The sequence below is a fragment of the Andrena cerasifolii genome, chromosome 12 (genome assembly GCF_050908995.1).
Source record: "Andrena cerasifolii isolate SP2316 chromosome 12, iyAndCera1_principal, whole genome shotgun sequence".
Taxonomy (NCBI): Eukaryota; Metazoa; Arthropoda; class Insecta; order Hymenoptera; family Andrenidae; genus Andrena; species Andrena cerasifolii.
This window is the reverse complement of record NC_135129.1, coordinates 3,747,802-3,770,676: the sequence shown is the minus strand read 5'-3', so window position 1 is coordinate 3,770,676 and position 22,875 is coordinate 3,747,802. Positions and strand designations below refer to the sequence as shown.

Genomic DNA, 22,875 nt, shown 5'->3' with positions numbered 1-22,875 from the left:
TAATATGCTGAAGATGCCATACTTAGGGATACTTTATTGATAAGAAGAAAAAGAAAGATACTCGGTGACGTAGCATCGAGTCATTTTGTACAGACCACTGTCGTTTTTGTTTTTGTCTTATCAATAGAGAGACGTTCTCAGATTTATAATCGTAAGCTCTGCTCTTGGTCGCAATGCAAACAGCTAATGTTTGCCCGCATTGGATTGATAACGTGTCGCTGGTCCGAATACTCGCATGATCTTGTCGGTACAATTGGCATTTTCCTACATTGCATAATGCAAGACCAACCATGCACGTTAGACGACACTTCGAGGTCAGCAAACAGAGTTTTCCCACGTACATAAAGAGCTTTCCCTTTCTCATGGGGAGTTAATCTTGTTGGTAATCTGTGCCGTGTCTCACACAGAAACGAAGTATTTTTTATTTTTTATTTTATTTAATACAGCTAACGCAATACAGCGTTGCGCATGGTTTAGAGAGTAAATTGTTTTGTTCAAATTTTCCTTCATTATTTATAACTGAAAATTCTATGAAATTAATGCTTTTTGTAAGTGAAAGTTTTGAGATTGTAAAGCGATAGGAAAGAATGTGAATATCATGTCTTTCACAAGGAGCTTAGACTTTACGTTAGAATTAATTCTGTTGTGAATCAATGACTTCCGTCTGTTTTTTAAGAGATGCGTAATTCGTACTTGCTGCCAAAAGGAGTATCCAATGATAAAAAGTTGCCATTATACAAAACCGACTGTTGTGTATTCGTATAGAAATAGGGAACGTAGATTTATAGGGCTCTGGAATTAATCGATTAATAATAAAATGCAGATTAACAATCCGTTTTTATATTAATGAATTGATAGTCGTCTAGAATAACGATCGGGATGATTCGAACGGACGCGAGATATTTATTATCCATTAATCGATTAATCATACAGCCTTCGTAGGTGAGAGATCGCGAGGAAATCACTTGTGTATCATATCTTTTTCACAGTAACGTGTAGTTCGTACAGTTGGTCGTGTCAGGTGCGTAGAAACGCGCGTACGTACGTGCCGCGAGCACGGAGCACCTAGGAATTTTCTACGAGCCTGTCTTTCGTTCTGATGCACATTAATCGCAAAGCGCGCGGTGTACACTTGCGCGTTGGCAAGCGGTACCGTCTCGCACTCTTTACTTGCACGAACACAGAAGAGCCGCGACACGGCACGAAGAAATGTTTATGTTCGCGGCGCGACGAGAAATGGTGCTGTTATTTTTTTGCGAACATAAGAAGCTTCTATATTTTTGCGTCTCTTGTTTGTAAGATAATCATTTACAAATAAAATTACAAGGATGAAAATGTCACTATACCGCTACTGTCTACTTCTTGTATTTATGCACGTTAGGGGGTACATTGTTAACGACGTGATACTTTATAAGTGTATGTAGAATGCATTACGCACTAATTACCGTATTTACATATTCTATTTTACGCATTCGATTTGTACAGTTTGTATAAGGTCCATTGTACTTACATAACATACTAACGATAACAAAAGCTTCAATTCTTTCTCCTTATATTACTTAAGGGATCTTTTATAAACATGCACTCTGTTAAGCATTTATACACTTTCATTTACATCCGTCGACTTAACCAAGTACATTCTACTAGTTTAAGGCACCATGCATAGAACAAGTATCAAGGCTAATCGAGGCTTTACGCGATCAGCCGGTTATCATTGCAGCAGGTCTTCCGTTTATCGCATCAACGATTTGCATTCTTATGGCGACGATTAAAGACACTTGTTTCGTGGAAGCAGACCTCCATCCAGTCTCTTAGTTAAAAATTCACAAAATAAATGGCAAACAGCGTTATACATTTTTTTTTACTGCGAGCAATATGATTGCCACAAGTAATTGATTCCTGGCGTAATCACGTTGCACTTATCACTCCATTTAGTTGGAGGAATTTCCTCCACATATTTACCCGCCCGGAAATCATTGTTTTTTTATACCGTGGGCTTTGATGCGAACTCGCAATCGGAACAGACATTCCTGTAGCTTTTTTTTTTATACAATATACAATCTACTTTTGTATGGAAATTTGCTTTCGTTTCATTAGGCACTTGGGCAGTTAATTAGGCAAGATATTGTCTCCCTTTGTTGTAATACTACAATTTTACAGTCTACTATCCTTGATCACGTTTTCCGGTGCATCCAATGCCCTTTTTCGGTTCGCTATCGCGTTCATCAACTTCCTTTTGGGCCCGAGCGGAAGCTTGAGGGCCCCAATGTCAGCTTCGGTGAGCAGCATTAAAGCCTCCAGGTCAATCTGTTCCGATTCCAAAACCGGGTGTATGGACGAAAGGTTGTTGGCAACTAAGAATCTTTGCAACGGTGTCCACTCCTCATCGGTTTCCTCTTCTTCTTCTTCTTCTGCAATGATAAGTTACACTTCCATATAAAATTTTAACCGAAGCTTGACAAAGCTGTTAAAGGGTCATTCCTGTAATCAAGCCGCAAAATTCGGCAGCATTCTGGTTTTTTTTCTCAGTGAATACAACGAATAACAATGTCAAACTTTTTTTCATTTATTAAGATACTCATAATGTCTAAGGAACAATTTGTTAAATACACTTTTAATTGTGTTTTTTCAATGTTATCTGAACGCAAAAATCACGCCTGTGAAAATAAATCCCTCCTTGGCGGGAGTGATTTCAGCTCACAGACTCATCTGAAACAAAAAACCAAACTGATTCTTGATCATTATGAGTACCGCTATCGCAGGTGCCAGAATTAGCCACGTAAGTCAAAATTTAACAAAATTGCGCGCATACAAATTTCAAGTCTCGAAATTTTCCAATTTCTACTTGAAGTTTGAATGCGCGCAATTTTGTTAGATTTTGGCACCTGCGATAGCGGTACTCAATGATTAAGGATCAGTTTGGTTTTCTTGTTTCAGATGAGTCTGTGAGCTGAAATCACATTGAAAAAACACAATTAAAAGTATATTTAAACAATTGTTCCGTAGACGTTATAAGTAGCTTAATGAATGAAAAAAGTTTGCAATTGTTATTCATTGTATTGACTGAGAAAAAACACCTGCATGTTGCCGAATTTTGCGGCGTGATTACAGGAATGAGCCCTTAAACAAAAGGTCTCGCGAAACAATGAAAATGTTTCTTACCTGAAAGAAAATCATCGTCCCACATGCTTTGCCTGCGAGCTAAGCTACCCGCGCTCCCTATGCTGATTTCTTCGTTATGCCCGTTCGAACTGGCTCTATGACCATTTATAGACCCATTTACAGATCCGTTACCGCAAGAGTTGCCGTTTTGGTGATGTGCCTCCACTTGCGAGACTGGCACATTATCGAAGGTAGTTGTTATCTAAAATTAGAAAACACTAGCCCTCTAAATTTTAAATCCTTGTGCTTCAGACATAAAAATCCAAGTAACAGATCAACGCTTTAGGGTTGCAATAGGGTAGATTTAATAAAAATTTAACGATCTTGCCATTTTTAATCCTGCGTTATCCCCGATGAGATGTTCATACACGTATATACATAATTATTCCGACGCGCCTACCATTCCTTCGGTGAAAAGGTACAATATCGTTATCAGTTCGATCAAGATTGCAACGATTTCTACGAAGTAATTATTGGTGCCAGCGGTGACCGTGCGGAACGTTTATGTACGTTCACAGCTATGCATACATTACGACTCTACTAAGTGTCGTGATGCTAGAATAATCACGAAAATAGAGCAGAGACGCTGTGTAGACGTTGCTTCTTTTAAAGCAAGTGTTTCCGAGGACATATTCGCAGTGGCGGATTTAAGAAAAAAGGCCCAGGTGGCAAACGTTCTGAGGGGCCCATTTTTTCGGGAAAATGAAGAGGTAGTTTACTAAAAACGGGTCAAGTGTAGTAGTACAGAAACAAAATAGTGTTGGTTAAAATCATAACTTTTTTTGAAGATAGGGCCCTAGGGGGGCCTTCTTTGCAGGGGCCCATTTTTTCGGGAAAATGAAGAGGTAGTTTACTAAAAACGGGTCAAGTGTAGTAGTACAGAAACAAAATAGTGTTGGTTAAAATCATAACTTTTTTTTTAAGATAGGACCTTGGGGGGCCTTCTTTGCAGGGGCCCATATTTTCGGGAAAATGAAGAGGTAGTTTACTAAAAACGGGTCAAGTGTAGTAGTACAGAAACAAAATAGTGCTGGTTAAAATCATAACTTTCTTTTGAAGATAGGGCCCTAGGGGGGCCATCTATGCAGGGGCCCATTTTTTCGGGAAAATGAAGAGGTAGTTTACTAAAAACGGGTCAAGTGTAGTAGTACAGAAACAAAATAGTGTTGGTTAAAATCATAACTTTCTTCTGAAGATAGGGCCCTAGGGGGGCCTTCTTTACAGGGACCCATTTTTCGGGAAAATGAAGAGGTAGTTTACTAAAAACGGGTCAAGTGTAGTAGCACAGAAACAAAATAGTATTGCTTAAAATCATAACTTTCTTTTGAAGATAGGGCCCTGGGGGCCTTCTTTACAGGGACCCATTTTTCGGGAAAATGAAGAGGTACTTTATTAAAAACAGGTCAAGTGTAGTAGCACAGAAACAAAATAGTGTTGCTTAAAATCATAACTTTCTTTTGAAGATAGGGCCCTGGGGGCCTTCTTTACAGGGACCCATTTTTCGGGAAAATGAAGAGGTACTTTACTAAAAACGGGTCAAGTATAGTAGTACACAAACAAAATATAGTGTTTGAATACCTATATCTAATCACAATTGTTTTGGTCACGGGGCCCTGCCGGGGCCTTCTGTGCAGGGGCCTAGGCGGCAACTGCTCATCAGCCGCCCTGTTAAATCCGCCACTGCATATTCGTATTTATGAGGATTTTAATAAACAAGACCTCGCCGGCAATTTTCACAGAGGTCCACACGATCCATTCGCGCGAGCTTACCGCTCTCCTAAATGCCACCGAGCCAAATCCAGGTCGATTGAATATGCTCGCGGGTTCTTGCAAGAAGGTGGTATCTCTTATGCCATTTATGTCTTCCCCATCGTCTTGCTCTGCGTCCTCGTCAAAGCTGCGGTCGCCCAATAGGTCAGGTGTGCTCTGCGCCTTGCTCAAAGTGCCCCAAACGTCCGAGATCCTCCCTCTCCTTCCTATCTGCTGAACTTGGCTTTCGTAAGTGCCTACGTACATCACTTCGGAATCCCTTCTAAGGCCGGTGAGGCTGCGAATCGACTTTTTCCCATTCACCTCGATCTAGAAGCGCAAGCGGGACTATGAAGGTGCACCGTCCTCTTCGCTGATTCTATGCTGATCATTATTGTATTTAAAGAAGGGAACGGCGGCTTTAATTAATGCATCCGAAATATATATTCCCCGCCGAGTTGTAGTCGGCCGCGTACAATGGGCGCCGAGGAAAGCGCGATTTTAAATGTCTGCTTTACCTCCACAACCTTGAAGTCGTCGACCGTCTTTTTCGCCAGGGCTTTCCTGCCGACCGCGCTACCGTGCTTCTTGGCGGTGGTGCCGACGATATCACTGAACGTCGGCGAAGGCTTCACGCGACCTTTGAAGGTCAATATACTGGGTTTGTGAGGTAGAATGCCGGTTTCGTTTACCGTGGCCAGGTCCAATTGCGTTCGATCCCTCGACAGCTTCTTTTGTTCCTTTTCAGCCTTAACTTCTGCCATTTTCTGCTTCTTCATGTACTCCTTCAACCTGTTTCACAGAGCCGACAGGGCGCAGTGCCGTGCCACGATTTAACAAGCGATAATAAACGTTGTATTCCTTAACTTTCTGCTTTAATTCCTTCAACTATCACAGATACCTTTTCTCCGCATCCTTCTCAGCCTTCTCCCGAAGTATCCGGCTTTTCTTGCGATTGTTCAGTTCCTGATTCGCCTGAGCGAGATCTAGAAATTGCAGGATCACCTCCCGCCCGTTTATTGCGGCCAGGTCCCTGGCAGAGTGCCTATCGATGTCTAAGGACCAAATGTTACAGCCGAATTTAACCAGGAACTTCACGCAATAGTCGTGACCCCTTGCCGCAGCCAGGTGAAGGGCTGTGTTGCCGAAATAATCGGTTTTGTCGGGGTCACCCCTGCGAAGAGAATCGTTCAAAAATGCATGACTCTACCGTCTGCCATTCCCTGCTCGATGCATGCGATACTGATATGCTAAAATTCTATTGTCCGATTATAACGCACTTGAAGAGCGAGGAGGGAAATGGGGAATGTTTAGTTTTCATGATTTTGCGATTTATGGCATATGTATTTTGTTGGTGGCAACTCGGACTGCAGAACTGTCGAATCACAAAGGATTATAAAGTTCTAATGCCCTGGTTAAAAACAGAAAATGTTCAGTCTGCACCGGGAAAAAACAAGAGGTAAAACAAGAAATTATGATAAGGGAATGGAGATTTTTCCTGCGAGAACAATTTGTTAAGAGATGACTATTACATATTCAGTGAGTGAAGGAAATGCGAATATTACGTGGCAGTTTTTATCGAACCATCTACAATGGTTATTGGAGTACCTTCATTATCATTAAAAAAAAGAGGAGACAGTAATAGAAAAGAAGAGAGTTCGTACTTCCTAGTGGAGCATACAAGGAACTCCTGCTTATTTGAAAAGCAAACTGTGAAGACCCTGTGGCCTTAAAAAAAATTAGCGATCCTAAGGCTAAGTGAGAAACACAAATATCTGATAATTAATCAAATAAGTGGCTTTCCTTGTTTTGATAATAATAGAAGTGGAAATTAATTATTTTCTTTGAGCATGCTGCTCTGTTCGAACTTGAAGAAATATTCAAATAATGTAAAACAAGTATTTTCTTAGTTACTTTTTTTCTGATGCCTAATTAGGGTATAAGCTTCAGGTTCTGAAGAATGCAGATAAATTCACTGAACCTCGTTTCTTTACTGGTGGATTAAAGTATTAGAACATAATTTTCCCGATAAAGCTGTTTTGTGGCATTCCCTGTTTTTTCCTCTTACCCTTCGCTTATTAATTTAGTTATATAGTCTGCTTTAAGGGTCGCCACCCTTAATCTCCTAGAATTTTTTGAAAGAAAAGTATAGAGTACTGTAATTCCAAACTTTGTGCGTTTATTAACTGCAAAAATCGAGTTTTGCAGCACAGAAAACTAATAAATTCTTCCCCAAAAAATGGGAACTTTCGCTTGAAACGGTACCATTTTTGTGTGTTTTCAATATATTTTATTCATTCTAGTTCATACGATAACTACACTCAGACGTATATATTAAGAAAAAAATTGCGCTCGCCAGCAACAATTTTTTTTTAAACCCCTCTTAGTGCTGCCACTGTAGCCTGAACAAAATTATTATTATCGCAAGAAAAAATTTGAGCACATTCTTCAAATGTCAATTAACAAACCTACAAAGTGTGGAATTATAATTCTCAATACTTTTCTTTTCAAAAATTCCCCTAAATTTGCCTTATTTTCAGAGCGTAAAACTAGGGAGACCCCTTAAACTAAATGTTATCAGCGGCCCACCCAGGGGGGGGGGGGGCTGGCACCCTCCAAAGAAAAAGGAAAAAGTAGATTAATGTAATGACGACTGAAGTAATTCAAGAGCTTTGTAAAAACAAAAGAAACCTGCATTTGATTCTGTAAATAAATTTTTATAATCACCTAATTAATTTTATTGAATTTACATTTAAAATATTTGTATCCGTTCAACTCGGCTCCCCTCAAGATTAAATCCTGAGTGCGCCACTGAATGTTATTCAGTATTTTCATTATGTCATCCTAACTTTCCCTCTCAGAATCGTGGATCAAGATATAAATTCCTGCTCTGTCATACAACTTCTACTTCCTCTAAATCTAATTATGGTACATATAGATTATGTACTAATTATTTAGTATCAATTTGTAAGCAACAATAAGTTCGTTTCTATTCCAATCTGAACGCGGTTATCGCGAATTACACAGAGAGCTCTATCTTTTCATAAACCATCCACTAATTTAAAAATTTTAAATTTTAAAAATTTCCAATTCTACAGTTCCTAAACTTCAGTAGGTATTCATAAAATACGCGTTTGGCCATTACAATATGAAGTTCGAAATGATAATAGTGGACGATTCAATTACAGTTTCTTTTATCGAAAAACTAGCTTCACTACTCGGCTTCGCCCGAAATTTAGATTCTAATTTTATAACAAAAAAAAATGATTTATTTATTTTTTTGGTGAAAATTCATCTGGATTAAATTTTTGAACAAACACAAAAATACTTTCTGCTTAATATATTACAGTTTAATTTCTAATTATATAATTTCTTGGGCGATACTTCGAAATCGCAGAATTACGATTACTGAAGGTTAATATTCTTGCACGAAGGGACTTATTCCTCGGGAACGAGGGCCGGGAATAAATGGGCCCTATAGCCCCGTATCCTGTCACGCGATGACACACGAGCGGAACAAAGTTCCGGAAGGATAGCAGGTCTTATATCGAATTTCCATCGCTCGTCGACCGCACCGAAGCCAATCGAACGACACCTGATCTTATTCACAATAGAGCACGTGCGGTCTTTCGGCTTTTATCTCCCTCTTCACGGACCATAAGTGATCCATTGAAACAAGACGCGAGCACAGGGTGATTCCGACACAACTTGTCACTCCAGACAGGTTTCGAAAAATTTCATGTATAATTTCACGTTATTCATTCAAAGTGAATCTGTGTATTTCCAAAGGTCGAGTGCGTAGGCAGAAGAATTCCGAGCGTGAACACGGTTAGTATGTTTTAAGATCGATTGCCATTTTTTAAATAAAGACTCTTTCCTTTCGCGTGTCATAATAATTGCCTGAAAAAAAATTTAAATGTGATTTGGTAATGACCAAGGTCTATATTTTACGTGTTGTGAATGCGATGTTATTTTATATTATATGTTATCTCTAATTTTAAAAAAAATGGTACGCGAATTTTCTGTAACTGAAAACATTTAAATGACTCTCAAAGATTTTTCACGGTTTCATAAAGAAATAATCATTTTAAATATCTCCGTTTCCTTGTTCTGAACAGTTTTTAAGTACTTCATAAGCTGTGTATAACCCACTCGTCATTGTAGAAACTGCAAAAATAAATTATACATTAGAAGGAACCCTGCTACTACTTTTCGCTCCATTTTTCGATATGAATTTCGCATACTTTTTTAGCAAAATTCGACGTTTATTGTTTGTTTTTTTATTTTATGATACTTCGCATAGTTTCGTAAATAAATTAAGAAGCTAACGTTAATTGCTTTTATAAAATAAAACGTTCCTTTCATAAATCGACATTAGATATATTTTATGTATAAATCTTTTCGTAAAATTGCAGAGCATTCTATTGCGTTTAAAATAAAAGGTATTCCATGTACAATATAAGATCACTTTATCATTTCAAATAAGCGTTCGATGTAGGTAAAATCGATTACACAGTTTCGATCACGAAGGCGTGACTATTGTTTTCAGAAAATTTAATGGTTGTTCATAATCGTTTAAAACTAATCGTTCTATGAATATTTATTTACAGTTTACACGGTACATGTTTAAGTAACACTAAATGAAATTAATTCATACTTTCGTGAAGCATTAGTACTCACTTGATTCAAGTAGTCTCTGTCTCGATTATTATCCAGTATTCTGGTACTACGGAGTTTGAATAGTAAGGAATTGATTACATACTCGTTACGTTTGATAGAAGAATTGTCAAATTATGTTATTTTCGCCTATACCTCGCCATATAAATGGCATAAACTCGGCGAAAGTGTGGTTATCGTAATTATCAGTCGGTAAGGAAATCCTTTTTACGAAATGTCGATATTGTAGATTTGCTGAACAAGATTGTACGTGTATGTACATACTGTACATACGAGTTGCAATTCCTTGTTCCCGATTCCGTCCCATTTCGTTCCGTTCCCCGAACCCTCGCGTTTTGTTCCATTCGCATTCGATTGTTTTCCATCGGTCCTCGCTTGGCCGCTATTTCCGTTCGTGGGGTCGATAGATGCCAGATTATAGCGTTTATTTCCGGCTTCGCACATCTGTCATCGCTTAAACACGAGACTTTCGTGTACGTACGCGCGTGCATTACCGGGAAAGGGAAATGGTGGCCACGTGCAACGCGTTATAAGCGATCTTTTCAAGTGCGAAAGCAATCAGCATTGCATCGTCGGCTGCAATTTTTTCGACGTTCCGTGGATGTCATTTGCACGAAGCATTGTCGAAACTTTCGTGTTCACTAGCCACGACGACCTCGTGCTTAATTTACATGTTCGCCTTCAAGGTTAACCCGAGGTACGCATGAACGTTTTAAGTTACTCGTAAAAATTGTTACTTTCAAAGAAACACGACCTCTTCTCAGTCCCTTTATAAAAATTCTGCAAAGGAGCTAACCTCCTCGATAGATACTCTCGTAAACGACGTTTTTGACGATTTTATATGGCTGTTGAATTTAACGAAACTTCTCGGTATCAAATAACCTATATTAATGTGTCAAATTCGTTCCAACCAGCATTAGCTATTCGGAAAAAAAGAGAAGCTGTAGTTCAGATTCCATAAAGTGAATATTGTCTGTTATAAGTGATCGATGGAATTCAAATTTCAGGCATATATATATATATTGAATTTGAATATATATATAATTTCCTTGGTAACGGAAGAACAGCATTGAATATACATATACATATATATATATATATATATATCTTATAACAGCAATATATATAAATAAATAACTATTATCAATGCTGTTCTTCCGTTACCAAGGAAATTCAAAATTTTGTTTAAAATTAAGCACTCGTCGTAAAAATGAAGAAATTCGTGTATTTTTAATCATTTTATTCGCGAAATAGAATTATACTCGTGTAAAACTGTGGGACGTTATTAGGATATATTCTGCGCATGCGCAGTGCACTACACTTTCCCGCGAAAAACTGCTGCCATTTTGGCACGCAATTTAGGTACACGAATCTAACCGGGAATAACAAAAATGTGAATTTGTCGATTGCACGCGATACATGTAGCGTCTTTGTGTCTACAAGGTTATTAGTTTTCGTCGATCATTGCTGGGAACATGGTAAGCTGATGCAAAGTTGTGCATCGTTGATACTGAAATTGGTGCGCGGTAAAATTATTTTGCAATATCAAGGTGGACGTTAATGCGTAGGACACGCAGAACGTTAGCTCTCCCGATATTTCTCGAACGTGTTCGTAAGTGAATAGCTTCGCGAGCATACCCTTTGGCGACGAGCAGTCTCAGAGCATCTATATGACCTTCAAAGGCTGCCCATAATGTTGGGGTCATTCCTCCGTCATCCCGTGCGTTACAATCCTTTTTTGTTGTTTCTTTTAAGATGTCCAAGGCGCCGTCGCGTGCAGCTCTATAGAAAAAAAGGAGGATTATTCACGAATAATTGGCGACTATATACAACTGCTTTAAGGTATTTTACGATTTAATATTTGCAACACTTAGTAACTTTTTCAGAAACATTAATCTCGAATTTTTAATACCTCGATTGGAATATTGTACTGTGCAAAATTTTAATAATTCTTCTTCGCTTTTCAACACAACTGTTTCCAGACTTGTCGGCCAAGGGGCATTAATATACAGGGTGAGTCAATTAAAACGGATCACCTGAATAACTTCTACAGTTTTTGTGATAGGAAGAAATGTTTCAGACAAAAGTTGTTTGGTTCCGAGTGGCCCATTACGTGGTGGACAAAAATTTTTCTTGGGTGGAGGTGCTTCGGAGGTTTGAAGGTCAAATTGATTTTTCGAAATGGAATCATATATTTTTGAACACCTACGATTAGAGCTCTTCTCAAGGGCTTTTCAATGACCATAGTCATTCAGGGCCACTCAAGGTCACGGACGTAGAAAGGGTGTGAAATGAAAATTCATTGTGAATGCTTCAGAAACGGAATATTTTTTTTTTAATGAGTTCATTTTAAAGTGATCGCACTAACAATAGAGTCATTAGCGATCAGTTACCTCCGCACGACGATTACATATTTGGGTTGCAAAGCATTTACACTATATAGAGAATTAAGCTGGGTTTACATTAGTCCAGTCCAGTGATCCAGTCCAGCACTGGATTGAAAATGAAATTCCGTAAACTCGGGTGACTTTGCCCACCGGGGTGACTTTTCCCCCTTTTTTTACTCTGACTGAAAAATTACCATACGATTAAATTCGCTATTGTTTTTTTCGTTTGACCTTGGAGAAATTATTGCTATCGATTACAAAACACAATATGTTCTTATTACTTCACAATAAAATAAAATAAAGTTTCTCCGAAAAGTGGGCAATATCACCCCGGCGCGGGCAAAGTCACCCCAGTTTACGGTAATGTAAACAGTGTGTTCATTCCAGTACAGTGCTGTCGTTCCAGCAGGTTTCGACTGGATCGAAAGTCTACTTCTCCTCTGAAAATCTAAGTTCAAATTCATTGTTAGCAGTCAGCAAAACTCGCAATGGCTGATTCAATATGGTGGACGATATTAAAAGAAGCAACGACTACACAGTCATTTATATTTCATGATTTTTATTTTTATTTTCGTGAAATTTGAAAATCTAAGTTCAAATTCGTTGTCAGCAAAACCCCTGGAAATAATTGTTTAAATTCACGGACTGACATAAAAGTCCGTACGTCGATGCGTATGTGCTGACGCGTTAACGAATTTTCAATTTTTCACCTCCCATATCTCAGAAACTACTTGTCACCTCAACTTGAAATTTTCGCGTGATGTCTCATCATAAGGTATAGTTTGGCATAAAATTACAGTTCCAAATTCGTGGGACCAAAAAGAGGCAATTATTTGGGTCACTCTTTGCAGCCTCTTTTGCAATTCTGTCAGCTTTTTCGTTCTCTTCGATTCCTATATGTAAAGGAAGTTCAGTGGCTCTTCTGTTTAACAAAATTTAAATATACTTCTGAATACATAATTTGCTTGATAATTGGTTTTTCAGATTGGCGTCTGCTAGAGCTGAAGCTCTTGGAATCCGTGTAAATAATGTATTTGTTGCATTTGTTGTCGACTTTGATAATTATTTCAGTCTTAAGCGTCTGGGAAAATTTTATTCACACTTTCAATTGATCCAGTTTGATTCCGTTAATAAAGCTGAATGGCCTTAAACGACTGTGGTCATTGAAAAGCCCTTGAGAAGAGCTATAATCGTAGGTGTTCAAAAATGTATGATTCCATTTAAAAAAATCAAGTTAAGTTACTCAGGTGGCCCGTCTTATTTGACTCACCCTGTATAGCTAGCTCAAAAGGATGGTGATTATAAATTTCAATTATTAATAAATTAGAAATGATACAGTAGGTATTAATAACATGAATAATAATGCATAGTGATACATAAAGTGTTTGAAAAAACGATTGATCGATTAAGGAAAGTATTATTCAACGTACATGTTGAATGATGGATTCCTGGTTTGCGTCAAACATTCGATAGGTACTTGCTTTACGTCTACTTGCATGCCATTTATCATTAACTATTCAATTCATCGCGACACGCTCGTTAGTTACTACGAACAGATGCAATTTATTATAATATAATTACTCTCTAAAACACCGATTCTGATTTTCATATTTTTCATCATATATGTATGTATGTTATATTTATGTATATTTGTTGGCGTCCTGATGTTTCATTACCAGTAATCACGGCCGCTGATAATTCCCTAGTTCTAATTATAAATTGAAGTGCACACCTCCGCCCGTGACACTTGGTACCGTGTCGTTTCAATTAGTCTTTCCCTAATTAAGAATCATTACAGTAGGTTTCGCGTGCCCACAGAAATATTCGACGTCCAAGGTTTACTTTATGTCTCTATGCAGAATTGTATTCCGACGACTGCATATTAAAATATTTATTGACTTCACAGACTCCTAAACGCTCGACGAAATTGAAATCGCCGGGGGGGGGGGGGGTTAATCAGAATGAGAGCCGTTAATGAGAGCGAAGCTATTAGAGAAAGTACGTGCTTTTAATGAGTTCCTCGCATGAAAATTTTCCCCGTGTTACAAATCATTTACCGCGATCGCGTCTTGACACCTCTACGCTCCGCGTATTGAATTCACCTGAATGAAAGTATAAGTACCGCGGGACGAAAGAACACGGTTGTTAAACGAAGTAAGTTTCTCTATTATCGTGCCTGCAAAGTCGCAATTACTGCCTTCGCAGAAGCGTATAGAGTTTACAGTTTGAACCTCGAATTAATAACAAAATGCTTTCGCAATGTTTAAATGGTATTGTTAGTTGCTGTATAATGATTACTGTTACTTAATAAATAACTTAATGCATAGCAAGATATAGGTATGTCGAATAAGTGCGAAGATTTCTAAAATAAATAGATTAAATAATCATCCACTTTCATATTTATATGCTGCTATTTGATTTAGAATAAAAATAATTTTAATTCGCTATAACGAACACCGAAATTATTTTGGGATTAATTCACAAATTATAAAACGTCGCCTTTGTGCGTTCCCTGCTGAAGGGCAATTCAAAACCTGGCTATATCCGACATTGCGTCGTGCTTCGGATAAATTGAAACAATAAATTCAGGATTCTCGTTGAGAAAGAGAAGGAAGACTTGTGGTTCTGTGCTATGGCATTTTCAATAAAGAAACCCGCCGAACTCTATGCATCGAGAGATTATGTAGATCGTAGGCATATATCGACATTCATTCCTAAGAAACGATGCTATTTTCAACGGGGAGCCTATGTTTATTAATACCTTTATATCCAGCGAATGAATTATTGCCGCATTTAATTAACCGACACTGTTTTTCTCCAGGGAAAGATGATATTTAGAAATGTCCCTGTACACCTGATGCCCCGTGCTAGTGAGCTGAGTGATAAATCTTGCTGCTGAATCGAATAAAAGCAAAGGTGTTCTCATGCATAAATTCCACACGCTCGCTGTTGATGTTTCATACATGCAGCAACCGGGTAGCACGATTACACGTACCTGGCTATTGCCAAGTTCTAGTTAAGTGGATGCTTCCAACTTCTTTTTAAACTTTTCATTTATGTATATCTCGCTTCAATTAATTGATACACCTCTGATACATTAATTACGACGAACTTCCCAACCGCGATGCATAATTCGCTACTTAAACGTAGCAGTTAATTCGCATCAAGAATTCACATTAAACTAATTGTCTTATCTCTGGCCGATTAAACGATCTTCTGCGATCAAATGTTTGGTAAAATACCACTCTGTCGTACTACCATACGCAGCAACGGTAGGTGCGCAAAATTGAGAAGGAAAAAGAGTAGCGTAAATCGTGGTATTTATGCGTTACGAAACGATAAGTTTCCCTTCTGTCTGGTACCGAGTCGAATGTTAACCTTTGATCATGTTTTCAGAGTGGAATACTTCGTTCTCATGGTTAACCAGGCATGTGATTTTTTCCATCCCGGCCAGAGACAAGAACCTGGCCCCGCGACATTTCTCTGCTTCCTGGGTCCTGTCTCGGTCATAATAGATACCTCGGCGCGGCGTAAAACGCGTACCAATGGCAGGGAAACAAGAGCACGAAAACTCAGAGGTATGCACAACGAGTCTGTCGCTTGTAAAAGGAAACTCACTTGTGAAACCGCTCGGACGTCATTCTGTTCCTTGACCCTTTCGGAAGTTTCGTTACCGATGGTAAAACATCCCTGACCACCGCGCGGGGTGAGGGGAGGGGCAGGGCCTCCTGGCACTTCTTATATAAGGGTAGCTTCGTGCAGCAACTAACACGAGGATCAGAGAACGTGCATGCCCGCAGAAGAGCGGAGGAACCACGCGTGCCGAGTATGGCGTCCAGCGGTGCACTGTTCAAACAGGCGAACGTACCACACCACGGTGTCCTGTAGCCCCTCGCCACGTGCTATCTTCCTTCCCTACGTTGATTCCGTAAGCCCTCTCTCGCTCTTTCGCCCGTTCCCGCCGTCTCTCGCTGCACTGGTGGCCCCGTACGAATGCCACCCGCCACCTGGCGTCCACTGTTCCGTTGCGTACGTACGCAACCTGCCTCTGCTCTATCGACACACTTGTGCAGCGCGCGTTCCACCACAGACGAGGTATAGGATAGACCTATCAACCAATGCATTTTTCTGTCACCGGTTTGGGGGGGGGGGGTCCTAGAACCCCCTTGCCATTTTTGTGTCGCATGCAACGTTACCGATGGAGCCTCGCAACAGATTGTAACGCTACGCGTGGTAGGAATTAGAATTGAAGAAGTGTAAAATTAGGTCATTCGAAGCCCGCGATTTACAAATGATTCTGCTAGCGTAACAATTTAAGCATCATTTTATAAACGTATTCCGTGCAACGACCGAGAAAAAAGGGTCGCAACAAAACAAGAACACATGCGCCTTTTAAACTTGCTGTCTTATTCAGGTTTATTTAACGCAAAACAAATTTATTTAACATAGAAATTTATATAAACAACAGCATTATTTGTGGAAGACATGCTTTCGTGATGTAACGTGGAATACCTCGCCAAGGACGTACAGAGTTCAAAACCATTGAAGAAATCAACGAAATGAAATAAATCATGCAAGACCATCGAAGCAATACCTACCTGAAAGAGAATAAAATTCTGATTAGATATCTAGACCGAACCAAACTCACTGAATGTAAGTTTGGCTCGATCTGGACCCTTAACCTAGATCGTAGGCTTTAGCTTGATATCGTTTTGCAAGTCGCAATGCTTGAGAAACGTTACCAAGGAACCGGGCACACCAACGCGGAGGTACCTACGAAAGTGACCCATCCCGAAACAAACACCAATCCCATCCACCCTCCATTTCAATAAACTCATCGCGTCCGTCATTGCTTGCAATGAGGGAAACGATGATTTGACTCTACTATTAATGACAACCGCGAACGCGAAAGCGAAATCGAAAGAGAGATATTTCACATTCCTTAGTTTCTGAATGTGTTTTTGTTGGGTAAGGTCTTTTTGCATGCATTATGTAGGAAGCTATCCTACCAAATGTATCGCGTGCCTTAGGTACGATGCTTTTCCTTCCAAAATGCACGCACAAAGATTACGACCCACTTATACAAGGTACTCGTATTCTACATTCTACGGCATGCATGCAAGTACATCTTAGCTAGCTACCAAGCTAGCATAATTCTAGGCCCTCTCTAGGGCCCACGAGCTAGGCCCTCTCTAGGGCCCATGACTAGGACCCTCTCTAGGGCCTATGCCGAAGGCCCTCTCTAGGGCCCATGACTAGGACCCTCTCTAGGGCCCATGACTAGGACCCTCTCTAGGGCCCACGAGCTAGGCCCTCTCTAGGGCCCATGACTAGGACCCTCTCTAGGGCCTATGCCGAAGGCCCTCTCTAGGGCCCCTGTTCTGGGCCCTCTCTAGGGCCCACAAGCTAGGTCCTTTCTAGGACCTAGAATACCAAGCACAGAGCTGAGCTGAAAATTGAAGCTAATCGAAAATTTTACTCTACTTTCGCGATGAAAAAGCAATTAGAGCACCGGTGCTCTGGACAAATTTCCGATACGCAAAAGGTTGACTCTACTTTCGCGACGAAAAAGCAACACGAGCTTCCGTGCTCTGTATAAATCATAGATCCGCAAAAATTTGACTGTAAATTCGCGGTAATACAACTGTACACAAGAGCCGCGGCGCTCTTGAAAATATATGGACGCGAAAAAAGCGTGGACTCTACGATCGCATTACCGGCGACCATAAAAGATCTTGCTAGAATGCAAGATTGCTAGGAAGACTAGTTTCATTGAGACACATTTAAAAAAATTCCGCGGGGACTCTACTTGACTCGATCGATCCGATTATTTTACGAATTATTATTAATCGATATAAAATTTTAAGAATCGCGAGCAACAATTGTATTGATTTATTTTTTTTTTTATTTTGAGACAGACACATGCATGTCACTATCTACGAGTACCTTGTATGGTCAGCTCAATCGATGCTGCTCTTTCGAACACACATGCATAACGTTTAGTGGCGCATCTTATATAATTGGCATTAGTTTCGGGAACATTTCTATGATATTTCGTGAATATGGTTTAGAAAAGGACCACGCCATAAGGCTACTGCCTAGACGCCCTAGACCATATTCGCGAAATATTGCATAAGAGTTCCCCAAACGAATACCGACCATGTGAAAAGGGCCTCTGCATGTCGTGCATTTGTGTTGGAACGGCCAGAATCGAAAGAGCTAAGTAACTGTACCACGTGCATCCCCATTCAAATAATTATAAAATGACTCACTACTTGCTGTCATCGTCAGTACTGCATCTCTGCAAACTCGTAACCCTCTGACCAGCATCCCTGAGACCAGCTCCCCTCTGATCACCATCCGTCTGACCAGCATCCCTCTGACCAGCAGCTCCCAGACGAGCACCCCTCAACTCAGCCCCAGCTTAGCTCTCAACGTTGCAGCTGCAGTTGGACTCTTGCATGACTCTACTTTCGCGGTGAAAAAGTTATTAGAGCACCGGTGCTCTCGACTAGCTTTACTTGCGCAAAAACACTGACTCTACGATCGCATTACGGGCGATCACAAACACTATAACTGAAACCGATAATTTATATTTAAACAGCAACTTTTAGCGCTCCTGTTTATTAAACGCGCACATTTCATCTATTTCACATTTCATCTATTTCACATTCCTTAGTTTCTGAATGTGTTTTTGTTGGGTAAGGTCTTTTTGCATGCATTATGTAGGAAGCTATCCTACCAAATGCATTGCGTGCCTTAGGTACGATGCTTTTCCTTCCAAAATGCACGCACAAAGATTACGACCCACTTATACAAGGTACTCGTATTCTACATTCTACGGCATGCATGCAAGTACATCTTAGGTAGCTACCAAGCTAGCATAATTCTAGGCCCTCTCTAGGGCCCACGAGCTAGGCCCTCTCTAGGGCCCATGACTAGGACCCTCTCTAGGGCCTATGCCGAAGGCCCTCTCTAGGGCCCATGACTAGGACCCTCTCTAGGGCCCACGAGCTAGGCCCTCTCTAGGGCCCATGACTAGGACCCTCTCTAGGGCCCATGACTAGGACCCTCTCTAGGGCCTATGCCGAAGGCCCTCTCTAGGGCCCCTGTTCTTTGCCCTCTCTAGGGCCCACAAGCTAGGTCCTTTCTAGGACCTAGAATACCAAGCACAGAGCTGAGCTGAAAATTGAAGCTAATCGAAAATTTTACTCTACTTTCGCGATGAAAAAGCAATTAGAGCACCGGTGCTCTGGACAAATTTCCGATACGCAAAAGGTTGACTCTACTTTCGCGACGAAAAAGCAACACGAGCTTCCGTGCTCTGTATAAATCATAGATCCGCAAAAATTTGATTGTAAATTCGCGGTAATACAACTCTACACAAGAGCCGCGGCGCTCTTGAAAATATATGGACGCGAAAAAAAGCGTGGACTCTACGATCGCATTACCGGCGATCATAAAAGATCTTGCTAGAATGCAAGATTGCTAGGAAGACTAGTTTCATTGAGACTCATTTAAAAAAATTTCGCGGTGACTCTACTTGACTCGATCGATCGGATTATTTTACGAATTATTATTAATCGATATAAAATTTTAAGAATCGCGAGCAACAATTGTATTGATTTATTTTTTTTTATTTTGAGACAGACACATGCATGTCACTATCTACGAGTACCTTGTATGGTCAGCTCAATCGATGCTGCTCTTTCGAACACACATGCATAACGTTTAGTGGCGCATCTTATATAATTGGCATTAGTTTCGGGAACATTTCTATGATATTTCGTGAATATGGTTTAGAAAAGGACCACGTCATAAGGCTACTGCCTAGACGCCCTAGACCATATTCGCGAAATATTGCATAAGAGTTCCCCAAACGAATACCGACCATGTGAAAAGGGCCTCTGCATGTCGTGCATTTGTGTTGGAACGGCCAGAATCGAAAGAGCTAAGTAACTGTACCACGTGCATCCCCATTCAAATAATTATAAAATGACTCACTACTTGCTGTCATCGTCAGTACTGCATCTCTGCAAACTCGTAACCCTCTGACCAGCATCCCTGAGACCAGCTCCCCTCTGATCACCACCCGTCTGACCAGCACCTCTCTGACCAACAGCTCTCAGACGAGCACCCCTCAACTCAGCCCCAGCTTAGCTCTCAACGTTGCAGCTGCAGTTGGACTCGTGCATGACTCTACTTTCGCGGTGAAAAAGTTATTAGAGCACCGGTGCTCTCGACTAGCTTTACTTGCGCAAAAACACTGACTCTACGATCGCATTACGGGCGATCACAAACACTATAACTGAAACAGACAATTTGTATTTAAACAAGTTCGAAAAAATTTCCTTTAAATTGCAAGGCGCCACGCAATTCAAACTTTGAGAAAAATTTCCAGCAGCCACATTGGGCGCTCGATGAATTCTGATTAAGTCTGATAGAAAAAAAGGAGTGGCCTCTTCGGGCGTCTAAGGTTTTTCAATTTCAATATATGTAAGGCGTAGCCTCTTTGGGCGCCTAATGTTTTTTAATTCTAATAAACCGTCACCAGGTCTCATCCTTTTCTTTTTTAATTAAAAAATACAGCAGCCTGTTTGGGCGCATGATAATTCCGAATTGTAATAGGAAAAAGAAGCAGCCTCATCGGGCGCTAATGGCATGGAATGCCAGAAAAATACCAATTCTACTCTAAAGTGTTAGTAAACTCTAACCCAGATCTAATTCTTCCCTGAAACTAGCAACGAATCTCTTAGTGAATTCTTTATTAAAGAATTCACCAGAGAAAACCTCGGCGAATCCCTCGGCGAATGTTTCGATGACGCGCTTAAAACTAGACTTGCCTGGCTAAATTTTCGCAGCACACATATACACTATACTTCGTTATACTAACCCTTTGGACTGTGATTGCGGTATAAGGTAAAAAACTACTAAAATTATTTCCAAAGACTTTACTTTAAAGTCCAAAGGGTTAGCATGCGCGCGTAAGAGAGATAGACGAGAGGCTCTCGTCGATCTTTCTACACATATGCCATTACAATTTCTTTCGCATATTTTAGAGGCACACTTGCACTGTTTTCAAGTGACAAATAAAGTCTAAGTATCTCATTGCAGAGATAGAAAAAGAATTGACAAACGGACACGGATTCGCCGTCGCGAGAGATCTCGAGCTGCTCGATACACTCACGCATTGCAGTTGCACAGACAAAACGTTAATACGCCTCACAATTAAATCACATGCAGCTGCAATACGCGCTCCCACCACAAAGCCGACAATTTGCACAGGCGAGTGTATCGTGCCCGAGCATCTTGTGCTAATTCAAGATCTCTCCCGAGAGCGAATTATATTTCCGGAAAAAAGAAAAGAGGATTGAAAGTAGGAAATAGAAAATACACTATGACAAGTCTCTAAAAGTATACTAAATGCGAAACGACACGGTGTACGGTGAAGCTAATTGTAAGCGAAAGCAGAGGTAAAAGGCGTCACTCTCAACAAGCAAGCGTACCTCTACCCTTAAGTCTAGCCTATCGCACTCTTTACAATGAGCCCTAGTGGCATAATCTATTGCAAATATGCACTTGCGTAACTTTCGAGAGACATGCAATAGCTAAGAATCTCCCGATTGAGATTGCAAAAGAGACTAAACGACTAAAGGACCGAAAGACGCGGCGCGACGCGAGCATTCACCCTCGATCCACCGAAATTTCGTTTCTACATGGCGTGCTCCATATCACGACTTTACACAGCCATGGCGAGCGTGACCGAGAACGAGAACCGTCGCACATCTTCGTCTAACAATGGTCCTCTGTGTAAAGCCGTAATAAGTTGTACCCAGCACAGCCGGCCTATGAAGGGCGAGAACACCATGCGCGAAATCGAAATCAGTGATCGAAGGCGAATTGTATTTCTAGAAGGGTGCGTTTGGCACTCTTATATTTAAAAAGAACGAGGCGGAACAGAAGCTTACCGCTCGAAGTACGCAAGTGCATTTCTGAATAGATGTCCAGACCGAACCAAACTCACCGAATGTAAGTTTGCCTCGATCTGGACCCTTAAACTAGATCGTAGGCTTCAGCTTGACAACGTTTTGCAAGACGCAATGCATTGGAAAACGTTACCAAGTCCAGGCACACCAACGCGGAGGTACCTACGAAAGTGACCCATTTCTACGAAATATTTCTGGTCCATATTCGACCAATGCATTTTTGAAAATTTGGAAAAAGTCTTACGACTAAAGTTCCTAAACTAAAACTTATTGCTAGGACTATGGCTAGTTAAAACTAAGCACCTGTGCAAGTTCTTCCGCGATTTATAAAATTTTAGGTTTAGTGGCTTAAAATTAGTTTAATTCAGGGGGGGGGGAGATATTTAAGTTCAAATAGCAGCCACTTTGGCAGCAGTCATTTATTATTATACTATTATTTTATAAAGGGACCATGCGAGGTCGAGATATCAGGTGGTAAAAGTGGCATTTTTTATTTCTCGTAATTTTGCCACTAGTGCGTCTTTATATTTAGCACATGCAACGGGCAAGCAAAAGTAGCGAGCATAGTGACAAAGTAGTACCAACAATGATCGTCATTGTTTATTAAGAGAATCTAATGACTCGAATGTAATTACTGTTAAGGGAGAAGATTTGAAAGAACTCACACGAAAGAGTTCAACTTCAGAAATGTAATTCGTATTCGATACATTAAGCATCCTGAATAATTGTGAAATTAAAGAAAAGAAGTTTAGAATGTTTGAAACGCGATATTAAAACTCCCATCGCGAATTTAAAATTGATTCATTGTACTTTTCTACGTGTATTGAACATTTGAAAAGACACGCATTAAACGTTACAATTCACAAATACTAACAATAAGTATGTATTCGTGGTCACTATGCTCGCTACAGCAA

The 22,875-nt window shown here is 40.3% G+C and overlaps 1 protein-coding gene across 1 annotated transcript; it reads right to left on the bottom strand.

Moving 5' to 3' along the window:
• Positions 1–442: 442 nt before the first annotated feature.
• Positions 443–15,842, bottom strand: Sans (SAM_USH1G_HARP domain-containing protein Sans). The gene is made up of 7 exons (XM_076823778.1): positions 15,594–15,842; positions 11,227–11,370; positions 5,813–6,085; positions 5,430–5,703; positions 4,933–5,241; positions 3,163–3,364; positions 443–2,411 (listed from the first exon to the last, which is right to left on the bottom strand). Exons 1-7 carry the CDS (start codon positions 15,614–15,616, stop codon positions 2,155–2,157), a joined length of 1,482 nt encoding a protein of 493 aa, XP_076679893.1. The 5' UTR covers positions 15,617–15,842; the 3' UTR covers positions 443–2,154.
• Between the last annotated feature and the right edge of the window lie 7,033 nt (positions 15,843–22,875).

Coding starts and splice junctions, on each gene's coding strand:
- Sans (XM_076823778.1), bottom strand. CDS start 15,616: ATGACGTCCGAGCGGTTTCACAA. Junction 5,704..5,812: donor GAGAAGGATGCGGAGAAAAG/GTATCTGTGATA, acceptor TCTGTGAAACAG/GTTGAAGGAGTACATGAAGA. Junction 5,242..5,429: donor ACGACTTCAAGGTTGTGGAG/GTAAAGCAGACA, acceptor TTGCGCTTCTAG/ATCGAGGTGAATGGGAAAAA.